The sequence below is a fragment of the Vulpes vulpes genome, chromosome X, assembly GCF_048418805.1.
Source record: "Vulpes vulpes isolate BD-2025 chromosome X, VulVul3, whole genome shotgun sequence".
Lineage (NCBI taxonomy): Eukaryota > Metazoa > Chordata > Mammalia > Carnivora > Canidae > Vulpes > Vulpes vulpes.
The window spans coordinates 106,762,445-106,780,603 of record NC_132796.1 but is presented as its reverse complement, the minus strand read 5'-3'; the positions used below and the strand labels follow the sequence as shown (position 1 = coordinate 106,780,603).

Below are 18,159 nucleotides of genomic sequence, written 5' to 3'. Positions count from 1 at the left end.
CAGCCAGGCACCCATCAAATTGAATCTTTTTTTAATTGAAAAATATTAGAAAGGTTTTATTTGTTAATTTGAGAGAGAGAGAGAGTGAGAACATGAACGAGGGGAGGGACAGAGGGCACGGGAGAAGCAGACTCCCTGCTGAGCAGGGAGCCCAATGTGGGGCTCGATCCCAGGACCGTGGGATCATGACCTGAGCTGAAGACAGACACTTAACCAACCGAGCCACCCCAGATTGATTTTTTAAATTATTTATTTTAGAGAGAGAGAACAAACAGGAGGGGCAGAGGGAGAAGGAGAGGGAATCCCAAGCAGACTGTGTGTGTGTGGAGCCCGGTGAAGGGCTTGATTCCATGACCCTGAGATCATGACCTGAGCCGAAATTGAGAATTGGTCCCTTAACTAACTGACTGTGCCACCCAGGTGCCCCCTTCAAATTGAATTTTAAAAATCTCCAGTTTTGGGGGATCCCTGGGTGGCTCAGCGGTTGAGCGGCTGCCTTTGGCCCAGGGCGTGATCCTGGAGTCCCAGGATCGAGTCCCACATCGGGCTCTCTGCATGGAGCCTGCTTCTCCCTCTGCCTGTGTCTCTGCCTCTCTCTCTCTCTGTGTCTCTCATGAATAAATAAATAAAATCTTAAAAAAATATCTGGTTTTGTTTTAATTGATTTATTTACTTCTGAGAGAGAGCGTGAACAAGTGGAGAGTGGGGGCAGAGGGGGAGAGAGGATCTTAAGTAGGCTTCATGCCCAGTGCAGAGCCCTACTCGAGGCTTGATCTCACGACCCTCAGATCATGACCATGATCATGATTTGAGATTAAGAGTCAGAGGCTTGATTCAACTGAGTCACCCAGGCACTCCCCCTCCTGACGTTTTTTTAGAGAGAAAAAAAATCCCTATTTTAGAAAAAGATTTATTTTAGAGAGAGAGCAGGAAGAGGAGCAGAGAGAGAGGAAGAAGGAGAGAAGCGACTCCTCACTGAGTACAGAGCCCAACACGGGGCTCCGTCCCAAGACTCTGAGATCATGACCTGAGCTGAAATCAAGAGTTGGAGGCTTAACTGACTGAGCCACCCAGGCGACCCCCACCCTCAGCTTTAAATGTGTTTTTCCTGAGAATCTAGGTTTTATACCTGAGTGAAAGTTACTTTTTGTCAATGGACTTTTTTTTAAAGAGGTTTTATTTATTCGAGAGAAACAGAGAGAGCACAAGCAGGGGGAGGGGCAGAGGCACAGGGAGAGGCAGACTCCCTGCTGAGCAGGGGGCCCGATGTGGGGCTCAATGTGGGGCTCGACCCCAGGACCCTAGGATCATGACCTGACCCGAAGGCAGATGCTTAACTGACTGAGCCACCCGGGGCACCAATAGATTTTTTTTTTTAGAGTGGATTTTCTTTGCTAAATTGAGCACAGAAAGTGCAGAGTTCCCTTATATCCCATATCCACTGTATCTTATTAATTTTTCTTTTATAGTTTTGTTCCATTATTGGTAATCTAGCATGCCTGAACAGTGGCTTTATTTTAAGCCTTCTTGTCATGTTTGTCTTTGTTATGTTTTAGTAGGCTGTTGGGGGGCTGATGACTTCCAACCCAACATTTCCAGGCCAGACTTGTTTCCCTCTGGACTCGTACACACGTCTGTCTGATGGACATCATCTGGATCTCCTGCTGACCCTTCCAGCCCAATGGGTCGAGGAATGGGGAATCTTACCCCCCTCCATAACACCTCCTTCTCTTGGGGCGCCTGGCTGGCTCAGTTTGAAGAGCATGCGACTCTTTATCTCAGGGTCATGAGTTTGAGCCCCATGTTGGGTGTAGAGATTACTAAAAAAAAATTAATAAACTTAAAAAACCCCGCCTCTCCCATGTTCCCCTTGTCAGCAAGGGTCGTGCCATGCACCCAGCTACTCGAGCGACTGGTCCAGCCTCTCCTTTCTTACCAGACCTATTATATCATCATATCTTGCACATTGCACCTCCTAAATCCTACCCTCATAGCTGCAGATTTTCCTGCAGTTCAGAAACTCTTCATCCCTGGTCTGGATTACTGTACCAGCTTCCTAAATCATCTGTCTCCACTCTTGTCCAAATCCAGTCCTTTCCTAGAACCAAAGTGATCCTTCTAAAACGCAGATCTGATTATATTGCTCTGCTGCTTAAAGCCTCTTAGAGTCTCCCCCTTGCCTCCAGGGAAAAACCCAAGGACTTTCCTGATCTGGTTCCTGCCCATCTTTCTAGCACCACGTCTCATTTCTACACTCCCCAGCTTCATTTTCCTCTACCTTTCCTGACTGTGATGCCTGGAAGAGATGGGGGTAGTGTACATTGAGTAAGAACACAGACCCCAGGGGCAGATTAAGACTTCACCAGCTGGGGCAAATCATACTTAAACTCTCTGAGCCTTTTTTTTTTTTTTGTAAAAGAGGGTAGCCTAATTGCTTCATAGGATTATTATGAAGAGGAAGTATGATTATGTTGGCAAAATACGGACACAGTACGCGTTTGATATGTGGTGGTTTATTATTAATATTGAGCCATACTGTTCTATGTCTCACTAATTTTGCATAGCGCTCTCCTCGTCGTTTAGCAATTATTTCTTGACCACCTACTGCATGTCAGTATTCTAGAAACTGGGGAAACATTGGTGCACCAGAATGACATTCTAATGCTATTAATTCCTTTTTATGCTTCAAAGAGACCATTTCAACCTTCCTAGGTGTAGGATGCTCTGTACTCCCACTTCCTGTTGCATATTATTCTAATTCCTTTGCTTCACTGATCAACTTGGGCTGTAGAGTTAATGATACTAATGGATTGCACTATTACGCTGTCACTTTCTTGCAAGCTGGGTAGGGACTACATCTTATTAATCTGGGTACACCGAATGCTAACAGTGCATGATAATTATACACTTAAACACATGGAGTGAACAAGTAGACGGTAACTCCGTGAACGTTGCTTGGATGAAAATAAAAATATGATTCCACAGCACAGGTTTCTTCCTTTGTTTAGTGCAGGCATGCAATGTTGAAGCTTCATTTGGCTTTTAGAGTTATCCTAGGAGCCTGCCTCCTAATTCTGTTTCCCAGGGAATAAGTGCAATTCCAGTGCAAATGACTAACTTTAAAATGAAGCTTAAGAATTAGAATTCTTTGTAACTCAGGAATTACTTTCGTGTGAGAAAATGCCATGCCATGGACGTCGCAAGGGTCTGATCTGATGACCTTACATTGGTTTTATTTCTGTTTCCATGTTTTTAGATTGTATCAATACCCATTTTTAAAGTTTTGTCCCTTTGGTGGCCTTTATTACTTTCAGAGTTTCCTTTACATATTTTTTGCCTACATGCTCAGTTGAGTCCACGTTTTGACAATTTTTCCTTTCTTTCCTGTGTTGCTTCTTTCTGTAGGTTTCCTTTCCTGGGAACTTGCACCTAGTTTTGGTTCTGCGTCCTACCAGTTTTCTTCAACGAACTTTCACAGACATTGGATTTCGATTTAGCCAAGAAGACTTCATGCTCAAATTACCAGTAAGAGTATATTATTTAAACGTTTTATCTCTTTAATTTTCATGAAGGCTTTGTACCACGCTGTTGATGTTTTACCTGTGCTCACAAAGCATTTAAAAGAAAAAGAATTTGTCTTCCCAGACTATAAACTTGAAATGCCTGAAAGTCTTCTGTTGTTAAAAGAAAGGAATAGTCTCATCAGTTTGTAACAAGCAATTCATTTTGAAAAAGAGACATATGGCATATGTTCTATGTGTGTGTGTGTGTACAAAATCTGGACATTTTATTTTTAGAAAAAAATGGAGTGTGTGTTTTATGTGTTTGACTCCCATGAACTTACATCCTGAACTAGTTCATAGTACCATGACCTTCTTTTAAAAAGCTATTTTTATGCATTTTTAGGGTTAAGAAGAGAGTCCTCAGAAATTCTGATGCTTTTGCAAAGATCATTCCCTCCCCCAAAGTTATAGCTTACTACATAAAGCGCTCTTGCTTTGTTGTAGGCGTAACATTCTTCTTTCAGAAGGTTGACCATTAATAGTGCAAAATGTTAGATCAAGGAGATTTAGGTATTTGGGTTTCTATGTAGATTAATTTTGCTTTGGAGAGAAATGTTTTGTAAATGAAAACTGTTATTACTTAAAGGAGGTAGTGCATACGTGTGTGTGGGGGGGATGTACAGGAGAGAATTGTTAGAACCATTTATAAGAGCTACTTTGTGCTAATGAATGCTAAAGTTCACTGTACAGTTGAATGGAGGGGTGCCAAGAAGGGCAGTTAACAGTATCTTTCTTGCTTATTTATATAGGTGGTTATGCTGAGCTCAGTTAGTGATTTGCTGACATACATTGATGACAAGCAATTAACCCCTGAGTTAGGCGGCACCTTGCAGTACTGCCACAGTGAATGGATCATCTTCAGAAATGTATGTTGCTTTTGCCCTTACTGTAGAGCCTATATAGTTCATATTAGCCTTTAAATCTAGTTCTAGAATTTTTTTCCTCTTTGGGAAAAACAGATTTCTGGGGCTCCTAGGTTTCAAGCACATATAATTCAACATCTTGACTTTCTTTCATAGGAAATATCTAGAACCGATGATGAATCACAGAGGATGACAATTGAAGGAGAGGCCTAGGGAGTAAGGAGACCATGCTCTGCCCACCCCCTCCCGTGGCCATCTAGTAACTCCAAGAAACAAAGAGTTTGGGTTTAGATCTTAGCACTGCTGATTTTTGGCTGTCTAACCTTACACAAGTTACCTAACCTTCCTGACTCAGTTTTCCCAACTGTAAAGTGGAAACAATAGTACTTGAGCTCATAGGGATATTTGGAAGATTCAATGAGATCAGAAGCCCTCAAAAAATGCAAGTGCTATTATGAATCTCATTCTAGTGATGCTTCTGAGGCAGTTAGATTTGTAGCAGAGATTTCTTCTGTTCTAGAAATTTACAAACAGGCAAGGGTCCCGTGCCTCAAGGTGTGAATTTATGGTATAAGAATCTTTATTCCAAATCCCGGAGATTAGGGAACCCTTCTGAATGAAATGATATTTAATTAAATCAGGATTCTATTTTCCTCATTTTTATTTGTCATTCAGCAGTTCTGTTCACTCACATGAAAGTGTATTGTCAAAATTAGTGGTGTCTAGCCTTCAGTAACTTATGAAACTGTAAATAAAAGAGCAGATAACCTTGAGCTACATGGTACACATAGGGGTTATATGGTCTCTACATGTTGCCCCCCCCCCCCCCATTTTTTTGAGTAATTGATTTTGGAAACAATCAACAGCACAACCTTACTTGACACTTGAGGGCAACAGAGTCTCAATCTTCTGCCTGAATGAATTGTTGTGACTAGTTATGTTGCTCCATCACCTTTGTCCATTGCTGTGTTTGGAGTGCTAATGCTTGCTCATGAGCTATAATAAAGGAATGTTGAGTGGGTTCCATGTTGTCACATCTTCAGAAGTAAAGTTAGTATAAAGTTAGTATAAAGTTTTACAGTTGCAGAGTTTAATGGGATAGGTGTAAACAGAGGCAGAAAACAAATTTCTCAGTACATGACATCTTTAAGAAATTGTTTTCAGGGGCCTGGCTGGCTTAGTTGGAGGAGCCTGCAACTCTTGATCTCAGGGTCATGAGTTCAAGCCCCACCTTGGCTGTAGAGATTACTAGAAAAAATAAATAAACTTAAAAAAATCATTTTCAAGGATGTTCAAGAAATAAGTACAGAAGTTTGGATAAAAGACATTCAAGAAGACTCTTCACCTCACATTCGTTTCATTGAAGCTTAGGTGCAAAATTAGAGTTGATGGCCAAGAGCAATGCCAACTTTCCTTAGCAGAAGAGAGGTCATAGTATATGTGTGTTGTCAAAGCTAAATAAAAGTAAATCCAATTACTGATTCAGGTATTGGTGTACTGGCAGTTTCCATGGAACTAAAAGGATCACTGGCTCTTTGCAGGCTATAGAAAATTTTGCTCTCACAGTGAAAGAAATGGCTCAGATGTTACAGTCCTTTGGAACTGAACTGGCTGAGACAGAACTACCAGATGATATTCCTTCAATAGAAGAAATTCTTGCCATTCGTGCTGAAAGGTATCACATGTTAAAGGTATGTCTGATAGAGTCAACACAGAAAAGTCATCCATGGCCTTTGTTTTTCTAGAGAGGTTAGTTCAGTGCTTGTCCATTTCACACTGCTTGGTGGGTAGGGAGACAAAAGGGGAGGATGTCCTGGACATGTTGGAAGTAAATGCCCTCTTTGCAAATGGTACGTTATCTTGAAAAGTTCTTTCCTTGCTGATAGAATAGTTTGTGAGTGCCTAAGAAGAAGAAATCCATAGTCCTCGTTGTCATCGCATATTCTTCATCTTCTCAGAAGGCCCTCTCATTTGGAAAGCTAGAGAGAACTCAATGACTCCAAGACCAAGAGTTGCACACTTTGCCAACTGAGCCAGCCAGGCGCCAGCCAGAGTACTAGTTTTTGATGTTTTGTACAGTAGACCTTAGGTGGCAAGTTGGTTTTGCCCTCCTGCCCCTAGGTCTGGAGTGTTGGCTTGTGAAGGATTCTGAGTCACACTTCAGACAATCACCAAGTACTTTGGGATTCACCTTCCCCAGAAAGCTTAAGAATGACCTGAAGAAGAAGAAGAAGAAGAAGAAGAAGAAGAAGAAGAAGAAGAAGAAGGAGAAGGAGGAGAAGGAGGATGAGGAGGAGGATGAGGAGGAGGAGGAGGAGGAGGAGGAGAAGGAGGAGAAGGAGAAGGGAAGGAGAAGGAGAAGGAGGAGGAGGAGAAGGAGGAGAAGGAGAGGAAGAGGAAGAGGAAGAAGAAGAAGGAGAAGAAGGAGAAGAAGAAGAAGAAGAAGAAGAAGAAGAAGAAGAAGAAGAAGAAGAAGAAGAAGAAGAAGAAGAAGAAGAAGAAGAAGAAAGAAGGAAGGAAGGAAGAAAGAAAGAAAGAAAGAAAGAAAGAAAGAAAGAAAGAAAGAAAGATCTAAAGAAGCACCAGGCAACCCTGTATAATAATTCATGTCCTTCAGGGGCACCTGGGTGGCTTAGTCTCTTAAGCCTCAGCCTTCAGTTTAGGTCATGATCCTGGGGTCCTGAGTTCAAGCCCCACATTGGGCTCCCTGCTCAGCGGGGAGTCTGCTTCTCCCTCTCCCTCTGCCACCCCCTCTGCTCATGCTCGCTCTCTCTCATGCTCTCTCTCTCAAATAAATAAATAAAATCTTAAAAAATAATAATCCATGTCCTTCACATGATGATAGGCTTGTGGGGGGCACTCACAGACACAAGCTCGATGTAGAGATGACATTTTTATTTTAGTTTGTTTTTTGAGGTGACATTTTCAAAGAAAGAAGAGGACAGAAACTGATATTTGGAATCATAATCCAAAAGTAAAACTGTTCCAGGAAAGAAAGCTCTGTCCCTCCTGAGCTGTGTGATTGGAGAACTAGCTTACTCTCAATCTGAGTTGGAGTTACCTTACATGCACAGTGAGGTTGATGATGATACATTCATACCTTGCAGGGTCGCTGTGAGGATGAAGTGGAGTACGTGATGTCTGTACAACAGTGTTTGGCATGTAGTTGGTACTTCATAAACATTCGCTCTTAACGCCTGTGTTCTCATTCATATCGGTGGTGGTGCCTTGGAACCCATTCCCAGACAAATACACGTACACCTGAATTTTTTGCTTAACGTTTCAGAGGACCCTTGGATCTCCTGAAGGAAGTCATAGATCACTCTTAGATGCCTGAAGAATCTACCCACCAAGGTTAAGACCTTCTGAATAGAAAGAAACATGCTTCATGACGAATTAATTAATCCAAACATGAAGTAACATAATCCTCATGGCAGGCAGTGATTGGTAACAATTAATTAAGAATTAGTAGGAAAGACATCTGACTATATCTGAAAAGGCACTAAATATTATTTTAACTGTATGCTTTCTCATTATGCTACTACTGCTTGATTGGAGCACATTAAAAAATATTAGTAGAATAGAATGAATTAGAACTTTCTGTCAGTAAGAGAAGGAGACTACAGATAGAGCATGAGGTACTTCTGCCTATAAAGACCTTATAAAAATAGTGGTTGCAACATCCACCTCAACAGGCAGAGGCTTCTTGGAGATCCTCATGGGTTTTGGGTTCTGTGGTACTGATGTACTTAGTCAAGGACGTTCTAGAACTGCTGTTTCTCTTCTGCATGCTGTGGGTGTATGCTTCCTTCTCTTTAGGTCACTCAGATTAGGGCAGTAGCAGGCTAATTCATCCCATTGTGCCTTTTTATAGAATGACATTACAGCTGTAACCAAAGAAGGAAAAATCCTCCTCACAAGTCTGGAAGTGCCTGGCATTGAAGACGCTGCCAGTTCAAGGCTTGAACACCACCACCAAATAAATGGTGACTGGCAAACTGTTAATAAGTGAGTATTCTCCTTTTGGTTTAGAGTTATTTATTTTATACTTTTGAAAGGGAATTATGCATTTTGCTGCAGTCAGTTAAGCGTGGAAAATATTCCGGGACTTCTGGGAATCTGAGACCACCTTCCCTACTTGTGTCACAGATTAGCTTGTTTGTAAAAGAGCTTCCGTGGATATCTACGGTCTCTTCATGGACCACGTGTCATGGCCTCCGACTTTGCCTATAAGTCTTTTTTTTTTTTTTTCCTATAAGTCTTAATGTCCAGACCAGGTTTATGTACAAACTTACAAAACAAATCGTTGTTGTGAAGGAATTCTAACGACTTTTCTTTGTTAAGATTGCTGACTCAAGTACATGATATGGAGATAGCTTTTGATGGATTTTGGGAAAAACACCAACTAAAAATGGAGCAGTATTTGCAACTATGGAAGTTTGAGCAGGATTTTCAAGAGGTCAGTTAAAATATTCCTTTCTATATTTTTTTCTTTATGCCAAAGGTTCTTACTCCTTGATCACCAGAAATAGAGTCTCACGAGGTGCCCATTTATACCCAGAGAGAGATGAAAAGGGGGCCAATGTGAGTGAACCCTCCCAAAATGTCTTCCTTTTAAAAATTTTTTTATTTAGATTCAATTTCGTTAACATACTGTATATGGTTAGTTTCAAGGGTAGAATTTAGTGATTCATGAGTTGCATATAGCACCCAGTACTCATTCCATCACGTGCCCTCCTTAATGCCCATCACCCAGTTACCCCATCCCCCCACTCACCTCCCCAAGATGTCTTTCTTACTTACTAATTTCCTATGAGAAAGCACTTAGGTGCTAACATATAAGTTAGGATTAAGTTGCCATTTACCCTGATGTTTATTATTGTAGTTTATTTTACATATAAAATGCTTTCAGACTATGGGTTAGCTTTCCAAGGAAATAGTACCCACTTCCTTCTTGAATTTTTTTAAAATACCATATACCTATATTGACCATAGTTAATACGATCTAACAAAAACATTTCTTTTCTGATCTAGTAATTTATTTCTATGAAAAGCCTGATACATGAAGTGAAATCATGTTTAATTATACATTATTTTCAAGATTTAAAAAAGTACCTTCTAGTTGGATGCTTCTGGGAAATAACTCACACATGGTCAAGCTCCCTGCAGTCTCTTTCATAGTACTTTACCAGGTCCAAGGGAAACTCACTACTTTTTTCTCTTGCATGTGGCCAGCTTGTTTTCCACCCATGACTTCCTTACTTGCTTGGTGTTTCATTTGCTCTGGACACGGGGCTCAGGGACCGCTAACCCTTTCTGTCCTGTGATTCAAACAGATTTTGAAATGTGATGCTCTCCGTGAGATCTTCCTTAAAGAAAGAATAGGCTGAGTTGCTCTTGGCCCTTCCAGATATTTGTCTTTCCCTCCTCCCCAATGCATACATGCAAAAATAACACTCTTCCTGAACATTGTGCCTGCACTTATATGTTAATTTGCACCCATGCTAAATTCTTGTCCTGTAGTTATATTGTTTCTTCAAATCATTGTTGCCTCTAATCAGTATTGTTGTTTCTCTTGGATTGGAATTTCACTGATGTGATCTGTATCTCATGGTGACATATATATGCTTTTAAGACTTGTGTTTTTTTTTTCCTCTTCATAGCTTGTGAGTGAAGTCGAACTTATGTTAAACCAACAAGCAGAATTGGCGGATATAACAGGGAACATAGGACAAGTAAAACAAAAAATAAAAAAGTTGGAAAACTTAGATGAAAATTCTCAGGTAAGATTACATCTCAGATGTTCTTTATTCTCATAGTTACATCTTAATGGTTTTCAGTAGTATCAACCCTTATGATCCACCTTTCATAGCAATAGTCTGTATAATTCGTCTATTAATACTGGCCTGTATTCTTTTCTGATCAATGTGGGCTAGAAGTGACACTGCAGATGTGGCATGTGGTTATAATAGGTAGCCTCAGAGATCATGATGTAGTTTCAGGCCCACCATTAGGAACAATGGCATAAATCCTTTTGAAGAAGCTAGAAAAATGTCTATCAAAAATGCCATTTGGGGGTCACTCGATGACTCAGTTGGTTAAGCATTTGACTTTGGCTCAAGTCATGATTTTAGAGTCCTGGGATTGAGCCCTACATCAGGCTCCTTGCTCAGCGAGGAATCTGCTTGTCTCCCTCTTCCTTTGTCCCCCCTGCTCGTGCTCTCTCTCTCAAATAAATAAATACAATCTTTAAAAAATGCTATTTGGTACTTGGAAATTATGGAAATATACCAGAGCATAATTCCTTAAATATCTATCATGTGGCTGTACAGTTGAACCAAACATAGATTCAGATAGATAAATCTGCTTAGTCTTACTTAGCTGTGTGATCTTGGGGTATATTGAATAAATTTTCTGAGCCTCAATGTCTTTATCTCTAAATTGGGGATGAAGTGACTTACTTTGCAGAATGATTATGAGGATTCTTTTAGATGTTGTAGGTTAAACACTTAGCACAGTACCTGGGATATCTGATTATATAAGTAATCAAAACAGCCAATAATTTTCATTTTGCTGGTCTTAAAGGCTTGGACTCATGGCTTTAATAGTTAACAAACCACCTTTGCTCTTCTGTCTTGTATGTGAGAACAAGGCCATTGTTTTTTTAAGGTGCATTCCCAGCAAACAGATCTATGAGAATACTGTAACCATCTAAAAACAAAATTTGAGGGAAAGGAGCCTAGCCTGGGTGACTAAGTTGGTTAAGCTTCTGCCTTTGGCTCCAGTCAGGATCTCAGGTTCCTGGGATCGAGCCTCATGTCTGGCTCCCTGCTCAGCGGAGAGTCTGCTTCTTCCTCTCCCTCTGCCTCTCCACCTCTTCTCATGCTCTCTCTCTCAAATAAATAAAAATAAAATCTTTTTTAAAAATAAAAACAATATGTGAGAGGCAGCAGTTGTGGTGAACAGCTCTAGAATTATGCTTGTAGGTCATTGTGATTTGGGGGCAGTTTATAAACCTCTGTGGCATAGTAGAAAGAGAAGGCAAACTGGATTGGAAACAAGGAAGCTTAGAGGTTTTTGTTTGCTATTTTGGTTTTGTTTTTAAAATTTTTTTAGGTTTAATTGTGGCAAAAAAACCCCCCACATAACATGAAATTTATCATCTTAACCATTCAAAAGAAAATTTTTTTTGAGAGAGAATGAAAGTGAAAGGGAGCTGAAGCAAGAGGCAGAGGGAGAGAGAGAGAATATCTCAAGCAGGCTCCAACACTCAGCACAGAGCCCCACGCGGGGCTGGATCTCACAACCCTGAGATCATGACCTGAGTCAAAACCAAGAGTTGGACGTGTAATGGACTGAGTCACCCAGGCATCCCCTATCTTAACCATTTTTAAGTGTATATTTCAGTAGTGTCATATTGTTGTGCAATAGATTGCCAGAACTTTTTCATTTTGCAAATCTGAAACTATACCTATTTTAAAAATGTAACTCCCTGGGACTCCTGGGTGGCTCAGTGGTTGAGTGTCTGCCTTTGGCTCAGGTCGTGATCCAGGGGTCCCGAGATCAAGTCCCACACTGGGCTCCTTGCAGGGAGCCTGTTTCTCCCTTGGCCTGTGTCTCTACCTCTCTTTCTGTGTGTCTCATGAATAAATAAATAAAATCTTTTTTTTTTTTTTTAAAGAAGGAAGTTAAAGAGAAAGGGACTTGGGTTCAACTGAAGTGCCAGCCTGCCCACCCAGAGAAGCACACTTTGTGAGAACCAATGGAAAGGAGCCTGAGCTCCTTACGAATTCATGGCAGGATAAAAGTAAAAAAACAAAAGCCAAACAATGAAAATTCCCTACTTTACCCTGGGTTTCCTTCCAGCCAGGCAGGCTGGCCACTTCATCATTATGGGCTTTAGATTTTCTTATTTTACTTCCACAGATATTTTCTGACCACCTACTGCTTCAGGCACTGCGTCGGGAAGCAAGTGGGGGACCAGGGTGGAGGGAGGGGATGCCAGTAGTTGATAGAATGGAGGCAAGGCCCCTGAGATCACCTTTGACTCGGAGACCCCTTCACGTATGTAAAGCAGCCAGGTAGATGATGACTCATGACATTTCCAAAGCTGAGATGGTAGGAAACCCATGAGTTTTCATTTGTCTCCCGTGTTCCTCTTTGGATATATGCAGTTCTGTTCTCAATCTGTACCTACCAGGAGAAGCCAACCTCATCCACACTCTGAGCAGGCCGGTTAATTTTCTTTTTCTGTTACCAGGAATATGTGGCGTCACTGCTCTAGCTAATGACTGTAACTGTAAGCTTTCTTACAGCCTGCACAAGTATGACATCAAATCATATTTTTGGCATTCTCTCTGCCTCGCTAAACCAATTTGCTTCTCAATCGCTTTCTCATTTCCCCTCCTCTCTCTGAACAGATATCATACGGTTCTTGTTTTACTTCTTTCTCACAATTAGGATCTGTTAGCAAAGGCCCGGTTTGTGATATTACACGGACACAGACTTGCTGCAAATCACCATTACGCACTTGATTTGATCTGCCAGAGGTGCAATGAGCTACGTTACCTTTCTGATATTTTGGTTAATGAGATCAAAGCCAAAAGGATACAGCTCAGCAGGATCTTCAAAATGCATAAGCTCCTGCAGCAGGTAGTGTCATGAGACCTGGTACATTTCTGAATAGGAAGATAATTCTTTTTTTACACGTTATAGGATAAAGGTCTGCCTGGGAAAGCTTTGGAATTAAATTTGTAAGACGTTGAAGCATTGACTTTGATGATGTTTATTTAGTCCGGGTACCTTTGCAGTATCCATGGCAAGTCTAGTATTATAAGCATTCTGGCTTCTTTTCTGAATATTGAGATCACAGTTGTGATGGCTTCCTTTCTATTTTGGGCACATCCCTGAATCCTCTCCTCTGGTGATAGTTTGCAGTCAGAGCACCTTTCAAAGCCCTAGAGGCATTTTGCTAAAGCCAGAACTCCTTCCACATTTCATAGTTACCGCAATAAGAAATTAAACAGTGACTGGAAGATACTCCTCCGTGGCTTGTAGATCTGGCCCCTTTCAGAATTAGGCAGCGAAGGGGAGATCTGGCCTTGGAAGTGGAATGTAAAATGAGGATATCATTTATAGACATTGTATCTGAACATGAACATTTTAATCAGTTCATCTCCTTCTTTGGCAAGGAAACTTTTATCCTTGTCCTTGGCAATCACTATGCATTTATATTACACTTTGTGTTTTGCAAGGCGTTTTCATATTTCACTTATTGATTTTTGGAAAATAGCATGCAGCTGAAGTGTTAGTGTTGTGAGTACGGTCAGACTCTTTACTGCAGAATGAATTCCTTGTTATGAAATAAATACAGTGCTTCCCAACCTTGGCTGTGCATCAGAAATACCTGTGGAGCTCTGCAGAAATCTAAATGCCTGGCTTAAGGCCCAGAGCTACTGAATCAGAATTTCTGGGGGCAGAACCCAGATATCTTTATTTTTAACAACTCTGAAAACAACTCTGATTCACAGAAGCCAGGGCTGGTAAACACTCCTAAAAGGACAAACATATTTCTATTTATTCATTCATGGTTTTGTGTATGTGTGTGTGTGTGTGTGTGATTTGCTCATCAGGCTCGTCAGTGCTGTGATGAAGGAGAATGCCTTCTAGCTAATCAGGAAATAGATAAGTTTCAGTCTAAAGAAGATGCTCAGAAAGCCCTCCGAGACATTGAAAATTTTCTTGAAATGGCTTTGCCGTTTATAAATTATGATCCTGATACCCTACAGTATGAATTTGATGTAATTTTATCTCCTGAACTCAAGGTAAGAGGCTGTTTTTTTTTCAAATGAATATATTTTTAAAACTGTAATTCCAGTAGTGTTGGCAAGAGTATTACTACTTCACAGCTAACTTTATGTCAGATTGCAGTTACATGCTTCTCTTAAGGATGAGGGGCGATATTAGTACCCCTGTGAAGCATCCAAGAATCCAAAGGCTTGGAGCGCCTGGCTGCTTCGGTTGGTAGAGCGTGTGCCTCTTGATGTCAAGGTTACTGGTTTAAGCCCCACATTGGGTGTAGATTACTTAAAAATGACTAAATAGATAGACTTTTAAAAAAAGCATCCCAAGGCTTTTTCCCCCCCAAGGCTTTATGCTTGCTACATAATGAAGAATAAGTTCTTTTTGAGCTGCGACTCCATTATTTTTCAACTCTTTTCAACATACTAGGAGATCTCACATACATTGTTTTGCGCATCCTTAGAGAAAGGGCTAAAGCTATTCTAGGAGAATACTGGGCCTGTGTCAAGAGCGTTCTACTCCAAATGTCTTGTCTTCCTGCTGCAGTTACAACCAACAGATGCTGTGTGGACACAGATCTGGCTTTCCTACTCAGTTTGAGAATGAAGGGATAAAGACATGATTTCAGGCTTCTTGGGGGAGGGGTGCAAGCAGACATTGGTATTAACAAGGTAGAGAGATCTGTGGGTCAGTTCAGATCCACTGTGTTGGAGATGTCACGAAGCACTCTCCCCACATTGTAGTTAAGAGCTTTTGTGATGCTATTTGTTGCCAAAATGTGTAGTTGACTCTTAAGTTTGGAACAGCATCTAAAACCATGCTTAGCTGCAGATCTTAGGGGATGTCCCAGAAAATCAGAAACGTGGCCAGAGCAGTAACTAAGTGATTTCTCTGGAAGCAACCAAGCTAACCTCTAACTGCCTCAAATCATCTAGGAGGGTCTAGGAGGAGCTTTTTACGACACAGAAAGATAGAGTGTCCTGCAGGCCAACACGTAACAAACATCTGTAATGGGGCTTAACTGGTGGCTTTCTTGTGCTAAACATGCCTTCTTTTCCAGCCGTTATGCCTTCCAGCCATGCAGGGTAAATAAAGCACTTTATACAGTGACCTATTTCATGACTACTTGAGAAATTTCTTCAAGCTGTTTGGGTTGAGATCTTCTGGGTTTATGACTGTGGGAAGATAGCGCATTAATCTGTTTTCTGTTGCTTTCCTAATGTTTTCTAGTTATACGTTAAGCTCTAAATTACTTTTTTTGACCGTCCGAGTCTGAGAAATGTAATAAGATTTGCCATGACCCCAATTCAGAAAATATTTCTCAGGAGTCTCATGCAATCCGCAGGTTCAAATGCAGACCGTACAACTCAAGCTGGAGCACATCCGAAGTGTATTTGAGAACCAACAAGCTGGTTTCAGGAACCTGACGGATAAGCACGTGAAGCCAGTCCAGTTTGTGGTGCCTGCTTCCGACAATTTGATCAGATCTAGAACATCACTGTTTTCACCTAAACATGGTAAAGTATCTTACATTCACTTTTTAAAAGTCTTCTTTTCCTGCTGTTGATCATTCCTCTTGATGTAAATACCTAATGCATTCTTCAGTCTTTAGCATCTTTAAGCATCTTTGGTCCCGTTTAAACTGTTAAACGAGGCATGAGTCATGGTCCAGATTATCATACAATAGTAAAACATAGTAGTAATATAGTGTAGTAGAGAATGAAGAAAATCTGGACTGAAGACTGTGAACCATGCAATGAGTGTGAACATTTTACAAGCATCAAACCCACCCCTTTCTTCTGCAGGTGGAGAAAAGTGTATGAATTTGGTACACATGGGCACATGCGTGCATATGCACGCACGTATTTATAACTTACGTGGATAAATTATTATTTGGTTCTTATTCACTTCTAGTAAGTGAGTGGCTATAGATAATAGAATGGATTGCCTTTTCTAAGTAAGTGTGGGTCAACAGAATAATTTTGCTAGTAATTAACTGTTAGAATCCACTTATTTTGTTTTAATCTCTGTAGACCTGCCTTAACCATGTGATGTCCATTTCCATTCTACATTCTGTAGGATAAAATAACTCTCCTGGATGTGGTAGTGAACTAATCTGGAAGTAAGATGATTCTATTGCCCAAAGTTGCCCTTGAGCTGTGTCTGGGGCCCGGGCCTCTTAGGGGAGATTAATTTGGCCTCTGGGGCACTAAGTTAGTTGAGCGAGTGGACCTGGGACGCATTTGGTCTATCTGATCTGAGAGGATCAGAGACTTCATTAATGCGTGGGAAGTGCTTTGAAATTCAGAGAAAGCTTGAACCAAGCATAAGGAGCATAAAAACCTCAGTCAGGCCCAGCCTGGGTCACGAAAACGAGGTGACGAAAGCATGTCACTAAGCTGGGACACTAAACATTAGGTGGTTAACAGTTATTTAAATAAAAATAAGACTCACAAGTAAAACTATGAACAGTGCCCTAAGTGGAGAATATTGACCAAGAAGATACCGGGCAAAAGAATAAAACAAACCCCCCAAACCAATAAGGGAATACAAACCAACAGCTCTGAGAATAAAAATAGGATAGGTTTCTATTCCTTAGCAGCAGACAGACCTCAGTTAGATGTTTGGCTCTGTTTATTGGCTGTGTGAGCTGGGGCGGTTCACTTAACCTCTTTTAGCCTAGTTTCCTTGTTTGTCAAATAAGAATAACTATGCCTACTGACTTGAAAGTGTTGCTGTGAAGACCAAAAGAAAAAAAACCTTATTAAGTATAAGAAATATTGCATAAACTGGACCACCCGTCTGACTAAGGTTTCTTGGTCTGTAGTCCTCTAAAAGCTCAGCTCCTCTGAAGGCATTAATCACGAGAAGTACATTTTGTTTTATTTTTTTCCTTTCTGATATTCTTGTTTAATGGCATTACACTTTTTTTCTGCAGTGGGAGTTGGATACTCTTTCTTTCAAGCATGTAAACTTTTTTCCAGAGGTACCCATCTTTATTACTTTTCTTCGGTACATTTTCTGAGTTTGTGTACATGCGAAAAACCAGTTTGACATCCAAAAAGCAGCAGCAATTCATTCTTGAATTTTGCCTCTAATTAACTTTCTCCCTTTTTTCATAACAATCATCATATTCTCTCATCGTTAAACTTACCTTGGAAAATGGCAAGCTAGTGAAAAGTAGCTTATGCTTCTAAACTCAATCTCCTCAAATGACCACTCATAAAAAGAAACCAAGAAAAACAATTTGCAATGTTAAAAATGAAGCTTTCTTTCATTTTAGAGACTCTTGTGTCATCCACACACAACTACTTGTTTGGAGTAGCTTGAATTTTCTTCAATATAAGATGGCCTAATGTATTTATGTGGAAGAAGGCAGCTGACTGAATAAATGATGTGGATGGATAAACGATTTTACCCATCATTTATATAAGTTAAATTAAAAGCATCATTTCTAAATTAAATCAAAGCATCATTTATGCTGCATTGTTTATTTTACCTCATTGTTCTGTGAATAATGGGGATTATAGCAATCAGCTCTAAATAGTTCTTTAAGACTTTTAATTGCTAGGCCAAATATATAAGATTTGGTCAAATCAAATTTTGTTAATCTTCATTCCAATAAGTCAAACTGGTTTTGTTTGTTTTTGTTTGTTTATTTTTATTAATTTACATCAAACAGAATCCTGTACCTAGCACAGTGCCTGGCGACTAGCAGGAAACAGTAAATATTTGTTGAATTAATATATTTTAAAAAGATTTTATTTTGTTTTTGAGAGGTGGGGTGCAACCAGAGGGAGGAGCAGAGGGAGGGGCCAAGGGAAAGAATCTCAAACAGACTCCACACTGAGCGCAGAACCCTAACCCCCTCGGGGCTCCATCTCACCATCCTGAGATCAGGACCTGAGCCAACATCAAGAGTTGGCCACTTA

At 40.5% G+C, this 18,159-nt stretch overlaps 1 protein-coding gene across 19 annotated transcripts in view; it reads left to right on the top strand.

Annotated features, from left to right (window-relative positions):
- MCF2 (MCF.2 cell line derived transforming sequence) overlaps nt 1-18,159 on the top strand; it is a 118,671-nt gene that overhangs the window by 58,398 nt on the left and 42,114 nt on the right. For 7 of the 19 annotated variants that reach the window (XR_011998285.1, XM_072744626.1, XM_072744625.1 and 4 more), the window contains 10 exons: nt 3,406-3,525; nt 4,313-4,429; nt 5,968-6,117; nt 8,301-8,434; nt 8,771-8,885; nt 10,090-10,209; nt 12,887-13,078; nt 14,059-14,250; nt 15,573-15,744; nt 17,166-17,213. Coding sequence is in view for 18 of the 19 variants with exons in the window: in XM_072744626.1 (XP_072600727.1) it covers nt 3,406-3,525; nt 4,313-4,429; nt 5,968-6,117; nt 8,301-8,434; nt 8,771-8,885; nt 10,090-10,209; nt 12,887-13,078; nt 14,059-14,250; nt 15,573-15,744; nt 17,166-17,213 (1,360 nt within the window). In the remaining variant the exon portion in view is untranslated. The remainder of the gene's footprint in view (nt 1-3,405; nt 3,526-4,312; nt 4,430-5,967; nt 6,118-8,300; nt 8,435-8,770; nt 8,886-10,089; nt 10,210-12,886; nt 13,079-14,058; nt 14,251-15,572; nt 15,745-17,165; nt 17,214-18,159) is intronic. The other 12 variants (XM_072744627.1, XM_072744628.1, XM_072744635.1 and 9 more) reach the window with 3 other exon arrangements.